The sequence below is a fragment of the Peromyscus maniculatus genome, chromosome 11, assembly GCF_049852395.1.
Source record: "Peromyscus maniculatus bairdii isolate BWxNUB_F1_BW_parent chromosome 11, HU_Pman_BW_mat_3.1, whole genome shotgun sequence".
Taxonomy (NCBI): Eukaryota; Metazoa; Chordata; class Mammalia; order Rodentia; family Cricetidae; genus Peromyscus; species Peromyscus maniculatus.
This window is the reverse complement of record NC_134862.1, coordinates 93,533,456-93,552,747: the sequence shown is the minus strand read 5'-3', so window position 1 is coordinate 93,552,747 and position 19,292 is coordinate 93,533,456. Positions and strand designations below refer to the sequence as shown.

The 19,292-nt window shown below is 47.7% G+C and overlaps 1 protein-coding gene and 1 pseudogene across 2 annotated transcripts in view; one reads left to right on the top strand and one right to left on the bottom strand.

The window, feature by feature from the left end:
• The window catches only part of Mtarc2 (mitochondrial amidoxime reducing component 2), a 31,809-nt gene extending 12,517 nt beyond the window's left edge, over nucleotides 1–19,292 (top strand). For both annotated transcript variants that reach the window (XM_042258778.2, XM_042258777.2), the window contains exons 3-8: nucleotides 1,172–1,340; nucleotides 2,542–2,682; nucleotides 14,259–14,320; nucleotides 14,405–14,476; nucleotides 17,340–17,487; nucleotides 19,080–19,292. In XM_042258778.2, the coding sequence (XP_042114712.1) occupies nucleotides 1,172–1,340; nucleotides 2,542–2,682; nucleotides 14,259–14,320; nucleotides 14,405–14,476; nucleotides 17,340–17,466 (571 nt within the window). In that variant the 3' untranslated portion in view covers nucleotides 17,467–17,487; nucleotides 19,080–19,292. The remainder of the gene's footprint in view (nucleotides 1–1,171; nucleotides 1,341–2,541; nucleotides 2,683–14,258; nucleotides 14,321–14,404; nucleotides 14,477–17,339; nucleotides 17,488–19,079) is intronic.
• On the bottom strand, nucleotides 4,575–5,517 carry LOC102909737 (uncharacterized protein C6orf136 homolog pseudogene; annotated as a pseudogene).

The following is a 19,292-nucleotide window of genomic DNA, read 5'->3' as shown; positions in this document are numbered from 1 at the left end:
GTAGGAGATTCAAGGGTAGCCTCTACTACATAGCAAGTTCAAGGCCAGCCTGGACTACCAGTGATGGCGTCTCAAAGACAGCAACAATAACAATAGTTGGTCTGTTTAGAGAAAATCTTATTTGTGTACTTTAAAAATGGATAATGGTAGATAGCAAACTGATAGTATTTAGAAATCACTGAAAAAAATCAAATATAGTCTTATTTTAAATGTCAGTGTTTATAATTCAAGGAAATTAATGTGTTTCACAAGTTAAGTAAAATTGAAATATTTACATATCAATCTATAAGTTCTGTGGACACACAGTTTTAACAACTAACGTAGAGCAGTCAATTTAAACCAAACCAGGAACACAGCAGAGGTCACGGTGTTGTCCGACATCCGTGCCCGCCCCTCTCCCAGCAGGTAGGTAGAATGTGTTTATCTCCAGTTTATATCGGGAGACAGAGGAGAGGCAGAAATGTTGAGTTTATTAAAGGCCAACAGACCAAGGGAATGACTGATTCCAATCTGAACCAGGTCTGAGAATTTCCAGCCAAAGGTGCAACTGCCTCAAGCAACACCCCCTCTTTCTGAAAGAAACCTGAATCCTTGGTGTTCGTAATGGTCCATGGACCTAGCCGCTTAGATGGCTGGAAGCATGTCAGTAATGCAAAGTTCCAGATTTCAGCTGCTGTATTTTAAAAATGGTGTGAAGGAGTCAACCTATACAACAGGGCCCACATGGGGGCTTTATTGAGGGGAGGGGAGAGAAGGGACAGAGAAGGGGCCGGAGAGCGGTCCCTGGGGATGAGAGCAAAGGAAGAGAAAGGGTCAGGAAGTGTACAAGGCCGGTCTTTCATAAGGGAACTTAGCGAATGCACCCAGGGGGTGCTCTTAGTGGCTGCAGCTGAGGTCTGTCCTGCCAGGACCCTCAGGGCAGGCCAGTACAGATGCCTGCATGCTAGCACCAACCCCAGCCCACTGGACCAGAGTCTGCATCTGAACATGTGTCTAGGTGATTCGCAGACATACGAGCTGGGGAGATCTTCCCCAGGGCATATTCTGGACCCTCTTCTGCTCTTTCCTGGCTCCTCTCTAAAGACCTCTTAGCAGCCTTCTGGTATATTCAGGCCACCATCACTCAGTGTGTCCACACCAGTCATCTGGTGTTCTTTAACTACCCTTCCAGGCTGTTTGGTCTTGACATCAAAGGCAGAGATTGTGGCGATGAGGTGGCGCGGTGGTTCACCAGCTACCTGAAGACAGAACCCTACAGGTTGGTTCAGTTTGATACGAGCATGAAGGGGAGGACAACAAAGAAGCTTTACCCTTCGGAAGATTACCTTCAGAAATATGAGGTGAGAGTCTTCATTCTGCTGGTCGCTCTGGGCCTCCGTGCTCCGTCTCTGTGCATAAGAGCCCCTCTGAGACCAGTTAGAAACCCCTGACAGTGGTTGGGGGTGCGTGCTCCAGGGTACAACCTACATGGTAAGGATGGCGAGGGACGTGTGTGTGATGAGGGCTCAGTGCTGGGACATCCGGGGTACAGAGGGTTATGTATGGGGGATGTGTGGAGGGAGGAGCCAGGGTGACTTCCGGGCAGATGGGGACAGTTTCTGGAGGAAACTGGCTGGAAGCTGAGTGTGGTAGCTCATGCCTGTAATCCCAGCGCTCAGGAGGCTAAGACAGGAGGAGTGCTGTGAATTCAAGGCCAGCCTGGGCTAAAGGTTAGGCTGTGTCCCAGAAAGGAAAGAGAGAGAAGAGGCCTGGCTGCCAGGGAGAGTGCCGTGCTGGGACTAAATGTGCCTTTCCTGATGCAGACTTTGTCCAGGCCACCTTCCCGCCTGTGTGTGTGATAACTATTTCACAGGCCGGGAAGGCAGTTCCTGCCAGGGAAAAACTATAGTGAGCCACGGTTTAAGATGCAAGTACCCCAGGGATTCCCCTCCAAAGCCAAGGCAGGCTTATTTATTAATATTATTAGTATTGTTGGTGATATTATTTATTTGCCTTATTACTATTGTTCCTCACCTAATACAGTGACAGGTATCTACCAGTGATCAGTAGGTTTTGAGTGAATGGCTGGTGTTGATGAAATTATCGCTAGGACGTACTATATTGGCAGTAGACTCCCCCCCCCCCCCCCCCCCCCCCGTGTGATGTGATGAGGCAGTAGAGCAGGCTGGCGAATACCAGCCCACTGGTGTAGTAGTGCACACCTTTAATCCTCTCATTCCTGAGGTAGAGGCAAGTGGCTTTCTGAGTTCAAGCACAGCCTGGTCTACCTAATAAGTTCCAGGACATCCAGGGCTACCTAGTCCTTGTCTCAAATAAAAACATAAATAATTTAATGGAATTACAAGAGCCAGCCCAAGCTGCTGACTTGTCCAGCATGTGTCTAGAAGCCACGTTTCAGTGCTCACATCCTGTCTACAAGCACAGCTCTACCCCCTTCTTGAATATAGCTCTCCCCTTCCGCACTTGAGAGGTTTTCCATCTGGACTCTGCTGAGCAATGCCAGTGGGTGGGGAGGCCTGACTGTACTGTGTCCTGTAACAGGTAGCCTACCCAGACTGCAGCCCCATCCACATGATTTCTGAAGCCTCCTTAGTCGATCTCAACACCAGACTGAAGAAGAAAGTGAAGATGGAATATTTCAGGCCAAACATCGTGGTGTCAGGCTGCGAGGCTTTTGAGGAGGTAAGCGGCCACTGACACAGATATCAAACTTAGATGTGTGTAGACAGAAGTTTCTGTCCAGCCAAAAACTCCCAAATACCCAGTAGCCAGACGCAGAGGAAGCAAGATGAGAATGCTGTGCTGAGAAAAGGTACGAAGCCACGTAGCTAGACATAGATAAGAATTATGGGTTAATTTAAGTGTAAGAGCTAGTCAGTAATAAGCCCGAGCTACCGGCTGAGCATTTATAATTAATGTAAGCCTCTGGGTGTTAATTTGGAAGTGGCATGCCAGGCAGTGGTGGCACATGCCTTTGATCCCAGCACTTGGGAGGTAGAGACAGGGATATAAGGTGGGGGTGGGGAGAGACAGAATCTTGGCCCCCATTTGGTCAGAGGATCCAGGGAAGTCACTGGTGGCTGCTCCGCTTCTCTGATCTTTCAGGTTATTACCCCAATATTTGACTCCTGGTTTTTATTGACAAGACTAAATAGATTCATGCTTCAGATGTGCTGCCCTCAGAGCTGGTGAATCTGAAGTCCCTGCAATGACCCGGATCCCCCAAGGCTGGTGGTGGGAAGATTCCAATTCTCTATGGTCTCTATGGCTGCTAGTGGCCTCCTGGCCTCCAGGGGGCACTGTTCACATTCTTGCTTAGGCTCTAAAGCTCACCAAACTCCAGCTCACAGCCAAGATTGCCCTGTCTACCCGTAGCCCAGGCATAATAAAAGGAAAGGAAAACAAAGAGGATTGGCCCCTGCCCTCCCCTCCCACCGCCGCCCGGGGGGAGGACAGCACCCTGGGGCAGCCCTTGCTGTGGTCTGTCTTCTGTGCCTTCCCCAGTGACTAACAGCGGGAAATTCCACCCTCTTCCTTCACTGCAAGCCTTAAAGGGACAATCACATCAGAAGCTGGTGAACCCAGCCTCCACACGGCTGGATGCTGCTTGGTCATGAGAAGCTTCAGCGGTTGTTCTGAGCGTGGGGAGGAGTGGTCTAAGCTTTCCGAGTACCGGAAGTAACAAGGACCAGGATGGTGAATTGGGTGTGAGGCCCTGAACTGATTAATGACTTCATATGAGGCCCTCCCCCAACCCTGTGGAGTCTGCAGTATTATTCCCTGTATATAAGGAAACAGGCTTAGACAGGTTCCCCAGCTGTCCAGCGGATGAGGGGTAACGCTGACGTTACCCCCCAAGGCTTGCCTCTGTGGACCTGGGGTGAGGACGTCACTGCAGAGACCTGGGCAGTTAGCATCCAGAGAAGCTCTTGAACGCCTCAGCTCTCCACTCCTGTGGGTGGCTGTGCTTCCTTTTGTGTGTGTAGAACGTGCCCTTAGTTTTTGGTCTCCATGGTTCATTAGGGTAAACCAACTTAAGCCTGCTGTGTGTGATATTTTGTTTGTGTTCTGACAAAGAAAGCTTGCCTGGAGATCAGAGGGTGGAGCTAGCTACTGGTTAACCATAGAGGTCAGGCAGTGGTGGCACACACCTTTAATCTCAGCACCTGGGGGGGGAGGAAGAAACAGGAAGATCAGGAGTTCAAGGCCACCCTTGGCTACACAAGATTGAATCAATCAATCTAAAAGAGAAACAGAGCCAGGCGGTGGTGGCACATGCCTTTGATCCCAGCACTAGGGAGGTGGAGACAGGAATAGAAGGCAGGTAGAGACAGGGTCCCGCTCCTTCAGTCTGAGATTCGTGGAGACAGGACAGCGCCCTTTCGGGCTGAGATTTTTTTTTCTTTGTTGCTTAAACTTTATTATTTACAAATTAAATTACACAGCAGCTTTCCATAGCATGGGATGGGAAGAAGGAAGGAGAGGGGAGGTGGCTGGCTCTGGACATCCTTGTCCACCTTCACCTCCTCTTGTACGTAGCAAAGTCCTCAGTGATGCCTTCACCCAAGTTTGGATCAGGCCTTGGAACACATGTGTAAGCTGGGCTCTGCTTCTGACAGCCCCAGGGCCACCAGAGCTTTCCACTAGCGGCTTTTTCACAGGCGTTGAAGGTGAATGTGAAGGCATCAGCTTGTCCAGGTGATGGCGACAAATGAGGCCACTGGAATTCAGGTAGAAGGTGGAGCAGGCATCAGAGGTCCATAAAGCTCCTCCTTGTCACGCCTGTGGAAACACTGGAAGAGCTATGTGTGGGCAGAACATGTGGGCAGACCTACGGGCTTGCACGGTCCAGTTCTCAGGGTGGTAGGGCCAGCTATAGAATCTCCAACCGGAACTGCAAAATAGTTCCCAGCCAGGAAGCAGCAAAGGGCCAGGAACACAGTGTAGTCCGGCCCTTGGCACGGATGTTCAGGATCTCATTGATGAATTCCACATCCATTGAATACAGAGTAGTCATGGGAGCGAAGCAAGAGGGTAGGACGCTCTTGACTCAGTTTCTCATACCTGACGGTCTCATCTCTTGATGGGGTGGCAGGGGAAGGGTGGGAAGCCCCAGGATAGGGGCAAGGGGGTCTCTCAAAAAGGCTCCTAAGCCCATCCAGACAACCAGTGTGCAGCTCAGGTCCTGGTCCCTCCTCCCCCTTTCCCAGAGGAAGAGCCACCCACAATGAGTTGAGAGCCTGGACCTGAGGGACAGGTGGTGGGAGAGCCTGAGGAAGAGGGTACCTGGGAGGATGTGGGGGTGTGAGAGACCAGAGAAGAGGAAAAGATGGAGGAGTGGGTGGAGCGGGGTGGGGCCTGGGTGGGAATGGTAGAGTCCGAGGAGAAAGCTGGTCCTGGGGTCGAGCCTGGTAGGTGCAGAAGCAGGGCCCAAGGCACCGGGCGGCCCCCTGACCCTGCGCCGGTACATGGTGTTCTTGTGGGTGAGAGGATGCCTCCTCCATCCTATCTCCTCACTGGGCGGGCTTCTGTGAAGGGAGAGGAGGGAAGAGGAAGGGGGCACCCCGGCTGAGATTTTGAAGAGGTAAGAACTCTCAGATGGCTGATTGCTGTGCTTCTCTGATCTTTCAGCTTTTGCCCTTAATATCTGACTCCTGGTGCTTACGATTAAGATTAATCAGATTCACACTTCGTATGTCCACACAATTTGACAATTTTAAAACAGTAGTGCACATCAAAGATGTCTATTAGCTGATGCTATCCTGCTGTCTTAAGTTATGTTCTTGCCACTATGATAAAATACCCCTGAGTAAAGGAGAAGGATTTTATTTTGACATATAGTTCTGGAGGGAGAGAGTCCATCATGGCTGAGATTACTGTGAAATGATGCTACTGCTGCTGATTAATCCACCTTAAGTGAGGAAGCCCAGGAGTGAAGGACTCGATGCACTGACGTATTTCCTGCCATCATAACTCTTCCAAATATTAATGCGAGTGATTAAGCACATACATATTTAATCCTCAACTAATAAAAAATACAGCAGACCTTAGCATGATACCAAAGTCCAGGCCATTGTTTGTTGTAAATGTGGGGCAGTAGGATATGGCGCCGTGGACATTTGCAGCTCGTGGTGCAGAGTACCGTGGACTTCTCCCTGGGGAGTTAGAGGTTGGAGCTGACTTTAAAGGGCTTGGCACAGGGCGGTGTGTTTAATTTCTGGAACATAGAGGGATGAGGTTGAAAAACAATGTCGACATTTGCTGCTTATCTCTGTCCCCGGCCACCGTGGGGCTCTGTTCCCTGGACCTTGCTCACTGTCCTGAGCTGAACTTGAAGTGTTTGAAGGGAGCATCTTCTTTATGTACGTCTTCACTCTACACTTTGAAAGAGCTGGGGGAGAAAACCTCAGAAAAAGCACAGTGTGTTCTCTGTCACGTGGGAAGGGCTGTTTCTACACACTTCTGGAGAAGGAGTTTGTTTGTTGGGCCTCAAACTCCCTGTGTAGCTGAGGATAACTTTGAAATTCTTGCCTCCTCCGGGATTCCAGACATGCCATTTGCGAGATGCTGGGAGTCAAACCCTGGCTGCCTGCATCCCGGGCAAGCCCTCTACCCACCGAGTACATCTTTCGTGCCCTGTCTCATTTGATCAAAGGAGCTAAGCAGGGTTAGCCCTGGCATGTACTTGGATGGGAGATGTTCCCAGAGACAGTGTGGTTTGAATCCCAGCCCCACCACTCAGTGCTGGCGTGGCCCTGCCCTCACCAGTCCTGCCCTTTCTAGCAGGTGAAAGGCGACATTTTGCCAAGTGCTTGTTTCTAGACCTTTGTCTCTGATAACCTGAGTTAGGACAACAGCTGTACATGCCCACTTGGCTTCAAGGGATTTTTTTTTTTCTTCTCCTTCTTTAAAATCTATATGCCTTTAATCCCAGTACTCAGGAGGCAGAGCCAGGCGGATCTCTGTGAGTTCAAGGCCAGCCTGGTCTACAGAGCGAGATCCAGGTCAGGCACCAAGAACTACACAGAGAAACCCTGTCTCGAAAAACAAAACAACAACAACAACAAAAATCTATATGCATTTATTTTTATCTTATGTATATGAGTGGTTTGCCTGCATGAGTGTACCAAAGGCATGCAGTATTCATGGAAGTCAGAAAAAGGTGTCAGATTCCCTGGGCTGGAGTTACAGATGGTTTTGAGCTACTCTCTGGGTGCTGGGAATAGAACCTAGTTCTCTGCGAGAGCAGCTGAATTATCTTTCCACCCGTTTTTTTTTTTTTTTTGCGTCAAGGCTGGCATCAGCTCTTTGTGGCTGAGGATGACTGTAAACATCTGTCCTTCGCTTCTCCTCCTAAGTCCTAGGATTGCAGGCATGTTTCACCACGCCCGGCTTTGATACATGTAGTTACATATACAGATTAGACATGTGGTCTACAATGATTGCATAGAGCACGCTCTGATGACACCCTATTCAGAGTGAGCTGCCTTTTGATAAGTGAAGACACGCGCCAGTAATGACTGGCCATTATCCTTGTACTACAAACTGTTCATAATTGTATTGCTACAACTGGCAGTGTGGTGGGTTTGTATGAGAACTGTGTGGCTCCATCATAACTTTATGTGGCCAGGCTGAGAGGAGAGAAGCGACTTCTACAGGTTGTCCTCTGACCTCCGCACATGCGCCATGGCTCACTCACATGTGCGCATATAGACATGCACAATACATAAGCAACATTCAAAAAGGTTGAATTTGAGTCTCAGAAAAGTTTATTTATTTATACATGCACCCCTTCAATTTGCACCAAAATAATTTAAGGTGGTTTCTAGTAACCACATGCACAATACAGCATAGTAACTTGAGTGCAGCCATGGAAAGTCAGAAGCTGGATTGGGGAAAAACCCCACCCTAGTACTAAGACCGGGGAAGCAGGGCCGGATGTAGATGGCCTTCCCGACACCTGAACTTGAGCTCCCCACCAGGACACTCAGCTTGTCCCAACTGTTATTTCTTCCCTGGTCTCTGTGGTTGGCTGATATTTAAGACCCCACTTCGGCTCTGTTGTCATGGGATGCGCACTTTCTCTCTGGCCATATGCATACATGCATTATGGTTGTGCACATGTATAATATATTTTATAGAGAGAGATGTATATAGAGAGAGACATAGCTGTGGAGATAACTGTGTCTGCTCGCAGAGAGAGAGAGAGAAGAAGGGAGGGAAAGGTCTCTATATTAGCTCTTCTTTCTGTTTCACACATCTAAGGCAAACGCGCGGATTGTAATGTAAGTCCTGCAGAATGCGCTCGCCTGTACTGTTTGTGGGGGGGTCCCCTCCTTGCCCCTAGCCCTTATTTTACATTTTCTCCGGGTCTTGCTTATGGTGGAAGCCTCACGTACTCTTAGTTTTCTATTTACAAGATGTGGACAGCCTGGCAGAAAGTTCCCAGGAGGGGCTGGGGAGGGGGCTCCGCGGTGAAGAGCACTGGCTGCTTTTGCAGAGGACCCAGGTTTGATTCCCAGCACCCACATGGTGGCTCACAACCGTCTACCACTCCAGTTCCTGGGGATGCGATGCTCTCTTTGGACTTCTTCAGGTACTGCGTGCTCATGGTGCGCAGACAGGCAGGCAAAATACCCACACACAGTTAAAAAAAATAAAAGTAAAGATACATGAATAAATAAAGTTCCCAGTGTTAAGTCCACAGAGTGGAGCCCATCACACAGAGTGGCCCCACCCCCTTCTCTGACCATTTCTCTTTCGTTTCCTCTCATTTGTTCCAACTCACCAATTCCTCCTTGAGCTGACTAGACATCCCTAGGGGCCTGATTTTGTCAGGGTGCAGATGGGCTTTTCAACCAGCAGGGGGCGCACTAGGCTCTCCCAGTGACCCCTGGAATCTTGCTGGATAATGTATTTCTTTGCATTGTATTTTATGTCTAGTGAATATTAAACTCATCTATTATGAATTTATTTTTTCAGTTATTTAAAATGTATTGTTTTCTTTAGGGACTGAATTAACCATTGCATTTAAACTTAAGCTTAGTTTGTTTTCAAAGCAATTAGTGCTTTTGAGCCAAAATGTGGACAGTGAGAGAGGAGGCTGAATGACTTCATTAATATGAAGCTATTAACAGCGTCAAGACACAGAGTTAGCATTTGGAGGAGTTAACGACAATGCTTAGGAAGCCAGACAATCTGCTAATGAGCCCGGTGGTTGACTTTTGGAACAGAAGGTGACCTAAATCTGTCTTGCTTAGTTAAGACCCTAGTTGAACTTTTCAGGATTCCTGGCTTTCTGTTAAAGCCACGATGCAGAAGTTCACAGACAAGTAGCTTGGAATGTTGAACTCATTGTCACTTGGAACAAGGGAATTGAATACAAGATGGAGAGATCTTGGAGTCCCCAGGCTGCTGGTGGCTCACAAACCTGTAGCTGCAGTGCCCTCGTGTGGTGAAAGAAGTCCTGACACCTTGGCTGCGTGCAGTCCGGGGCTCCTTTCCCTTCCCTTCCCCAGACAGGCGCTGTGCTGGTCGCCCTCCAGCAGTGGGTTTGGCATGAGCTTCCTTTGAAGTTCCACTGTTTGAACAGGGTGTGTCGCAAGTCATAGCTCCATTTGTCACATGGTGTGACCTTTGCTTTTACAAAGCTTGCCTAGCTCCTGGGCCAACTGATTGCTTGGAACATGGAGTTTATTCCCACCAGAAGCAGTTTCCTGGTGGAGGGGCACAGGGCATCTGTGGACACCTCCGTACTGTGGCTGTGGTCATCCTGGGTGGGAGATGTCTGACTTTGAAGACCCATTTGGTACTGGGCCACCAATTGTGCTATGCCAAATCATTTCTGTAGGCCCGAAGAGGAGTGAGGTTGCCTTTGCATGTGGAGTGGATCGTGATGTCATAGCCAGTTGCCGGAGGGAAGCTTGGACAGTGCCTGTCCCTGCCCTTACTCTGCCTTCTGCAGAAACTTAGGTCCCTCTCAGGCCCGGAGAGAGTCAAAGCCACCAGCTAAGCCAGGGGGACTCTTTTCCCGACTTCTCTGCACACCGGTTAGACTCAGGATCTTCAGAAACCTCACCTGGTTGAGGTCAGTTTGCAAGGAACATCCTTTGCATCTGAGTGTAGATCAGTGGTCTTGACCCCTTTGGGGGCTGCTTATCAGATATTCTGTGTATTAGATATTTATGTTATAATTCATAACTAGCAAAATCACAGTTATGAAGTAGCAATGAAATAATTTTATGTTGGGGGTCACCACAACATGAGGAACTGTATTAAAGGGTCACAGCATTAGGAAGGTTGAGTGTAGCAGGAATCTTAAAAGTTCTTATTAATAAAATCAAACCTGGCCGGGCGGTGGTGGCGCACGCCTTTAATCCCAGCACTCGGGAGGCAGAGCCAGGTGGATCTCTGTGAGTTCGAGGCCAGCCTGGGCTACCAAGTGAGCTCCAGGAAAGGCGCAAAGCTACACAGAGAAACCCTGTCTCGAAAAACCAAAAAAAAAAAAAAAAAAAATCAAACCTGAGGCCAGTTATTGGGGTTCATGCTGGTAGATCAGAGAGACAGAACAAGCCACAGCTATCTCACCTTGCCCAATTCCTCAGCTGGTCCTGTTTCCTCAGACTGGAAGCTTCTGTGTCCTCATCCCAATGGCTCTCAGCTGAACTGCTGCTAGAAGCCTGAATGCTTAACCAGCCACATGCTTAACCAGCCAAATGCTTCTAGTTTCTGGTCCTCACACCTTATATATCTTTTTGCTTTCTAGCACCACTCCCTGGGATTAAAGGCTGGCTTTCTGGGATTAAAGGCGTGTGTCACCATGCTTGGCTATTTCCAATGTGGCCTTGAACTCACAGAGATCCAGAGGGATTTCTATCTCTGGAATGCTAGGATTAAAGGTGTGAGTGCCACCATTTTCTAGCCTTTGTATCTAGTGGCTGTCTGTTCTCTGACCCCAGATAAATTTATTAGAGTACACAATATTTTGGGGAACACAATACCACTACAGTTGAGAACCACTGTTGTAGATGCTGTTGTTGGTTTATGGGACATGTATTAAGACCCCATCTTCAAATGTCCCCGCCCCCCCCCCCATTTCTTCCTAGAGTCTTAGACAAAGGATTGTACTGTTAAACCTAAGTTTAACAGTTTATCAGTGGGTCTCAGCAGGACCGGCACAAACCTTCAAGATAAGGAACTCAGAATGTGTTCTTTTGAGACAGGGCCTTGTATAGCCTGGGCTGGCCTCAACTCACTGTGTAGCCAAGGGTGACTTGAGTCATGGAATTCCTGATTCTTGTGCTGCTGTCTCCCAAGGGCTGGGATTACAGGCATAGGGCATCGGGCTAGGTTCCTAAGTTAGTTTTTATTAGTAAAAGGGACCATAACCTTTATATGTATATATACATATATATATGTGTGTGTATGTATGTATGTATACATATATATGTATGTATATATACACATACATATATATATACGAATGTGAATGTGTGATATTAAATATGTAGGTGTAGTATTCAAAACACTCTACATGTGCTACCCCAAAACACGATACTCTGGCCTGTTGATTCTTTTGAGTTGAACATACTTGAAGAGTCAAATGCTGACATTTGAGGCTGTTTCTCATGTAGCCCAGGCTTGCGTGTCCTTCCAGGGACAGGAAGCTGGGGCTGTGAGCTCTGCATAAACACCGAGGGGAGCCGATCTTCCTGGGTTCAGTCATGTGGCCTCTGTCTCAACCTGCTGCTCTTTGTCCCATGCAGTGTGTTAGTATTCAGCTCCAGCTGTGTCTTTGAACCTACTCTTTACTATGAAGGCATGGCTCATATGAAATTTACATTAAATTATATATGCATATACATATTTGCCTTTCTCTTTATTTCTGTTTCACGTCAAGTTAATTATCAGACTTAGCTGAAAAATTCCAAGAGGATAGGAGACATTTTGCCTCCTATAGGATGTAATCCACATAATCTGTGTATATGTGGGTGTATGTGTACAGCCAGCCCTTCATAGATTGTACCAGCTGCAGATAACACATAATTTAGTGTCTGATGAGAGGGCTCAGTGGTTAAAAGTTGTGCAATCTTAAGCACCTAGTACCTGTGTAACAAGCCAGGCATCTACAAACACCTGTAACCAGCTCTGAGCGATCCAAAGCCCTCTTCTGGCCTCTGCATGCAAACAGGTGCAGGCATCCCCCCCACCCCCACCCCCCACCACACATCTACATGCAAATACACTCACACATACACATATAAACAAATAAAATAATTTTTTTTTTAAAAAAGAATGTTTTAAAATACTGGGGGAAACATCAGTACTGAACTGCACAGTTTGGTCATTATTTCTTGAGTGAAACAATGTACCTATGATTTACTTTTTTCTTACATTCCATTTGGTATCTTAAGTGAGCCAGAGATGATTTAAAGCAGGACTAGATGAAGACCCAGTACCAGGCTACTTCATATATGAGATAAGTACTTGAGGATTAGGGATTCTGAAGAGGGTGCTGGAAACAATCTTCTGTTGGACACCAAAGGATATTGAAATGTGTACAAGTGACTGTGTGTCTGTAAACCATATGCAGTGTTATGACACAGTGTGTTTTATGTGTGTGCACATGTATGTGTGTTTATGTTTTGTGCATGTGTTTCTTCTTTTTTTCTTTTCTTTTTCTTCTTCTTCTTTTTTTTTTTTTGGTTTTCAAGACAGATTTTCTCTGTATCTTTGGAGCCTGTCCTGTAACTCCCTCTGTGAACCAGGCTGGCCTTGAACTCACAGAGATCCTCCTATCTCTGCCTCCTGAGTGCTGGGATTGAAGATGTGCACCACCACCGCCCGGCATGTGTTTCTTTTTTAAAAAGTTACTTTTGCTTTTTTGTGTATGTGTGAACCTGTGTGAGTTGTGCACCATGTGTATGCAGTGTGGAGGCCAGAAGAGGGCATCAAATTCCCTGGAATTGGAATTGTGAGCTGTCATGTGAGTTCTGGGAAGTGAACCCAGGTCCTCTGCAAATGCAGCCATTGCTCTTAACCACTGGGCCATCTCTCCAGCCCCAGTGCATATATTCTTGTATATAAATGTATATAATGTTTGCATATGTGTGCATTTAAGTGTGTGTATATATGTATGTGTATCTATATTTGGATTTATGTGTATGCACATTTGTGTGCATATGTTTGTATGTGTATTGGTGTGTATGTACATGTAAGTGTGCATGTGTATGTATCTGTATACATAATTTGTGCAATTGTGTCTTATATGTATTGGAGTGTATAGGTGTATATAAGTGTATGTTTGTACACATAGCTGTGTGTTTGTGTGTATATGTCACATATTTGGGGGATGTAAAGCCTTGCCTTCACAGGAAAAGATTTCAAACCTAGCCGTCCTGCTTCCTCCTGGTGTGACTTAAGAACATTTTATGGTGATCTGCATATCTGTCTCTTGGGGAAAATGGGAATCATCACAGCACCTCCCTTGACATCATAAGGACCAATTGAAGACCAGTGTTCAGGCCAGGCAGTCAGTAGCCATGGAGTGCTGTCCCATGTTCACAATGCATCCTGTGGGAAGGACAAGTGACGGAATCCTGGTTGGCCACACTCAGGCGATGTCTCACTCAACAGCCAGCCCCCAGACTCTGCCTGGCCTCTGCGACAGTTAAACCGGTGGTTCTCAAGCTTCCTGACGCTGTGACACTCATGTTGTGGTGACTCCCAATCATAAAATTGTTTCAGTGCTGTGCCGTAACTGTAATTTTACTACTGTTATGAATCATAATGTAGATATTTTTAGAGACAGAGGTTTGCCAGAGGGGTCGTGACCCACAGGTCGAGAACCCTGAGCCACACCATCCGCGACAGTAGCTTGTCTCAGAAGCTGTGGGTTTCTCGTTGTATGCCACTGCAGCAGTCTGACGCGTCTGCTGTGAACTGCACGCCTCTAAGGCCTGTTCTCGCTGAGTTGGCAGATTCAGTGATTGAGATTGTGAATCAAGAGGACGCCGCCTGGGCCTGGGAGGCGCTGCGGCGGCCGAGGGCTTGGCTCCTGTGCACGGACGGGTGTTGGGTTCCATTCTCAGTACTGTAAAAGACTTTTCTTTGAAGGGGAATTTGTGTCCTGGGCCTGACAGTGCACTGCCTCCCTTGGGTGCTTCCCAGAGTTCTTTGTGGCCTTCAGTGTCTCCCTCCTCCCGTTGATGTCATACCTAGTACCTGACTCTAAAGGACACCTCTCCCTTTTCTCCTAGGATACTTGGGGTGAACTCCTAATTGGTGATGTGGAGATGAAGAGGGTGTTGAGCTGCCCCAGGTAAAGAGTGGGCTTGGACGTGGCCTCTGGGGTGTGGAGTGCACTGTGGTTTGCAGCCGTCATCTAAGTGTGGGTCTTTGGCAGGTGCATTTTGACTACAGTGGACCCAGACACTGGGATCATAGACAGGAAGGAGCCGCTGGAAACCCTGAAGAGGTAGGACACCGGTGTGTGTGTGTGTGTGTGTGTGTGTGTGTGTGTGCGCGCGCGCGCGCGCGCGCGCGCGCGTGCCCCGTCTTGATGTCACCTGTGCCCGAATTACCTGTGTACCAGGTGCTTGTGTCCCGGCTCCCAGGCGCCCCTGTGATTTGTATCACTCCTTCAATGCGTGTGAAATTCTTCCTCTTTTTGTTTCTTTAATTTTCTGATACATTTTTAGTTGCACAATATTCTGTTTTGAAACTTTAATCTCTCATCAAGTTCTTTTGTGTGTTTGTGTGTGTGTGTGTGTTTTTTTTTTGTGTGTGTGTGTGTGTGTGTGTGCATGCATGTGCCAGTGTGCCAGAGGTTGACACTGGATGACTTCTTCAGTCACTTCACTCTTTTTGGCTTAAAAAAAATTGTTTATTATGAATAGTGTTCTGCCTGCATGTATGCCTGCCCGCCATAAGAGGGCACCAAATCTCATTATAGATGGTCGTGAGCCACCTACCATATGGTTGCTGAGAATTGACTTCAGGACCTCTGGAAGAGCAGCCAGTGCTCTTAACTGCTGAGCCATCTCTCCAGCCCCTACTTTTCTTTTCTTTTCTTTTTTTCTTTTCTCTTCTTTTCTTTTCTTTTCTTTTTGTGATAATTTTTTAAAATGTTGTTTGCATTGGTGTTCTGCCTGCATGTATGTCTGTCAGGGTGTCAGATCTTGGGGTTACAGAGAGTTGTGAGCTGCCATGTGGGTGCTCAGAATTGAACCTGGGTCCTCTGGAAGAGGAGTCAGTGCTCTTAACTGCTGAACCATGTCTTCGGCCCCAGGATTTATTTCCAAAGGGCAGACCTCCTAGACACTCCAGCCAGTGTGCTCCGAGTCCCCTCGGTGAGGACAGTGTGCTCTGAGTCCCCTCGGTGAGGACAGTGTGCTCTGAGTCCCTCGGTGAGGACAGTGTGCTCTGAGTCCCTCGGTGAGGACAGTGTGCTCTGAGTCCCCTCGGTGAGGACAGTGTTCTCTGAGTCCCCTCGGTGAGGACAGTGTGCTCTGAGTGAGTCCCCTCGGTGAGGACAGTGTGCTCTGAGTCCCCTCGGTGAGGAAAGGTCTCCCACACTTCGTTCCTGTGCGGCCTTCTCATCTGAAGTGCCATGCACAAATCCTTATGGACACATTAACTTCTCTCTGGAATCTGGAATTCCAAACTTAAATTCATATTCCATGGCCACAATAGTCTCGACTTGGCCCAAACTGTCTGAGCCCGGGGCTTTAGATAACGCTAGGGAACTGAGAGTTTCCTGGGCCAGTCTTAGAGTTCTAAGACATAGAACTCGATCCTTGAATCCCTCTGATGTCAAAGAAGTGTGTCACTGTACTGGCAGGAAAAATGTGTGACCCCCAGCGGCACCTGCGCCAGTGCCAGAGACTGGCTGTGTAAGCCTCTTCCTGCCGGGGCACAGAGCGGTGCTGACGGCCGGGCCGGGCCGAGAGCAGCGAGGAGGTGAAGACACACAGTTGCCGTGGCTAAGCCAACCCAGGATGCACTTCATTTTATGTCTGAGACAAGGTCTTTCACTAGCCTGGAACTTGCCAGTGGGCTCCGGGCACCACCTGTCTATGCCTCCCCAGTGTCAGGATTCTCGGCAGGTGCCACTGGGCTTTTTCTGGCTGCTGGAGATCTGAACCTAGGTCCTTGTTCCTGCACAGCGGGCATTTTGCCAATGGAGGCATCACTCAGCCCCTCATCAATCTCGAGTAATTCAAGAGGCCCTGGGTTCCGTTTCAAACACTGCAAGAGAAAGGACGAAACCCTTAGTTAACACTTTGGGCGTTGCCTTGTTTTGTCTGCCCTTCCTCTGTTCTGCTGTTTGTTTCTAACAGGTTTAGAGGTTGTCTCAGGACCCCCTCGGATTTACAGTGAAGGTAACTTTCTTCAGCCAGGTCTTAGACTTCATGGGCAGCCCCGTTGGCCAGTGGCATCTCCGCTTTACTGTTCCTTTCCAGAGGAACTCCAGTTTTGAGCCTTCATGTTGGAGAAGCTGGAAGCACAGGGGGTAGATGCCTTAAGCCAGAGCCCTGGCAAGTGTTCTTGTTTCGTCGCTGTGGCAAAGAACCTGACAAAAAGCAACTTCAGGGGGAAAGAGGTTTAGTTTCGCTCACAGTTCCAGGTTACAGTGCATCACCGTGGGGAAGTTAAGGCAGGGACTTACCAACAGTCCCATCCCACCCATAGACGGTTGCTTGCCTGCGCTCAGCCTGACTCCTCCACTGTTGGACGGTTCAGGAGTCCCTGCCTAGGGAATGGTGCCGCCCACAGTGGGCTGGTAGCTTAATTAAGACATGCCCGCAGGCCAACCCGGTGCAGACAGTCTCTCATTGAGACTCCCTTCTCAGGTGGTTCTAGGTTGTGTCATTGACAATGAAAGCTAGTCAACACAGTGGGTGAGGGGCAGTTCCACTTGGAGAGTTCATGAGCATTTTTTCCCATAAGTTGTGAGTCCAAGGTACCTGTGTAATAAAGTATTTGTATAATGCTTATACAAACCCACACTTACTGTTATTAATATTGTAACTATTATTATTTTGGTTTTTTTAGAGACAGGGTTTCTGTAGCCCTGGCTGTCCTAGGACTCACTCTGTAGACCAGGCTGGCCTCGAACTCAGAGATCCACCTGCCTTTGCCTCCCAAGTGCTGGGATCACACCTGGCTTTAGAAAGCCCACGATTATTTGGCTCCTTGCTTACAGTCGTCCCCGTCCACCTTTAGAAGGGGCTTCTTGTTGACCCATACTTAGCCTAAGGAGCAAACATCTAAGTTCTGTAGAAAACACTAGACTGCTGTTTACTCGGGGCCTCATGATGGGTTCTGACTTCTTTCAGCTACCGCCAGTGTGACCCTTCTGTGAAGAGCTTGTACCAGACGGCCCCACTCTTTGGGATGTATTTCTCAGTGGAAAGAATTGGAAGCCTGAGAGTCGGAGACCCTGTGTATCAGATGGTGGATTAAAGAACCCAGCCGGGTGACATGGTAAAAGTTTCATTTTGTTTCTAGAACTCTGTGTTTTGACAACACAACCACAATTTCTTGTTTTCTGATACTTTAAAATTTTAAAAAAATATTTTGCTGGTTGGTGGTGGCGCATGCCACCTCCCCTTGAAGGTTCTAAATGGTTCCCCTTGCTAAACCTATTACCCAGCCTCTCCAAAGCACTGCTCTTCTTTTATGATTTACTGATTTTTAGCCAGGCGGTGGTGGCACACGCCTTTAATCCCAGCACTCGGGAGGCAGAGCCAGGAGGATCTGTGAGTTCGAGGCCAGCCTGGTCTACAGAGCGAGATCCAGGACAGGCACCAAAACTACACAGAGAAACCCTGTCTCGAAAAACCAAAAAAAAAAAAAAAAAAAAAAAATTTACTGATTTTTAGTTTATGTGTTTGAGTGCTTTGTCCGCAGGCCTGTATGTTTTGTGCACTGTATGCATGTAGTAGCTCAGAGGCCAGAAGAGGGTGCTGGATGAGAGGTTTAATTAGCTCATTGGTTCACAAGACCGAAAGTCCAAGGTTAGGTGGTCCCCTCGGTTTGGTCTCTGGTAAGGCTCCCTTGACGGTGTCACAGTGTGGTTGATGGTATCATGGTGCAGAGAGCTCACATGGTGAGACGGGAAGACTGGGTGGAGAGGGCCAAACTTCTCTTTTGAGACAAATATCTCTTCAGGGAGCAGGCAGGGTGTCAATGTCACCGTCCTATTGCTGTGAAGAGACAGCGTGACCAAGGCAACTCTTATAAAAGAAAGCGTTTGGTTTGGGGCTGGCTTACAGTCTCAGAGGCTTAGTCCATTATCATCATGGCCGCTGAGACCTACATCCTGATCTACCAGCAGAGAAAGGGCCAACCCCAAAGCCCACCCCCACTGACACACCTCCAACAAGGCCACACCTCTAATCCTTTTAAACAGTTCCACTCCCTAGTGACTAATACATGAACCCTATGGGGACATTCTGATTCAGACCACCAGACTGGGTATCTTAGTTGGGTTTCTATTGTTGTGATAAACACCACGATCAAAAACAACTTAGGGAAGGATTTATTTTGCTTGCACTTGAAAGTAACAAACTGGGCGAGAGAAGAGATGGCTCAGAGGTTAAGAGCACTGGCTACTCTTCCAGAGGTTCTGAGTTCAGTTCCCGGCAACCACATGGTGGCTCACAACCATCTGTAATGAGATCTGGTGCCCCCTTCTGGCAGGCAGGGGTACATGCAGACAGAACACTGTATACATAATAAATAAATAAATAAGTAAATAAGTAAATAAATAAATAAATAAATAAGTAAGTAAGTAAGTAAATAAGTAAATAAATCTTAAAAAAGAATAAAAGTAACAAACAGTCCATCACTGAAGGAAGTCAAGACAGAAACCCAAGCAGGGCAGGAACATGGAGGTAGTAACTGAGGGAGAGCCCATGGAGGAACACATCTTACTGGTTTGCTCCTCATGGTTTGCTCAGCCTGTTTCCTTCCCCTCTCTCTCTCTTTCTCCCCCCTCCCCTTCTTTCCTTTTTAAATTATTTATGACCAATAGTCTGAGTAACACAATAATAGAGATCTTATCATTTACTCAGCTTCCAGGTCCTAGGAGATACTTCTGCGAATCCTAACTGCCAGCCACGACCGTCTTCCTGAAAACGAATCTCCACTTTTCCTTCAGAGCTTCGGATGCCCTGAGTTAATTTGAGAAAGTACCAGAGGTGGTTTGAGAATGTGAGGGTGAATAAATTTTAGATAATGCTGTTTTTAAAATAAATAAAATTGTGTGTATGATTATTCTGAAAATA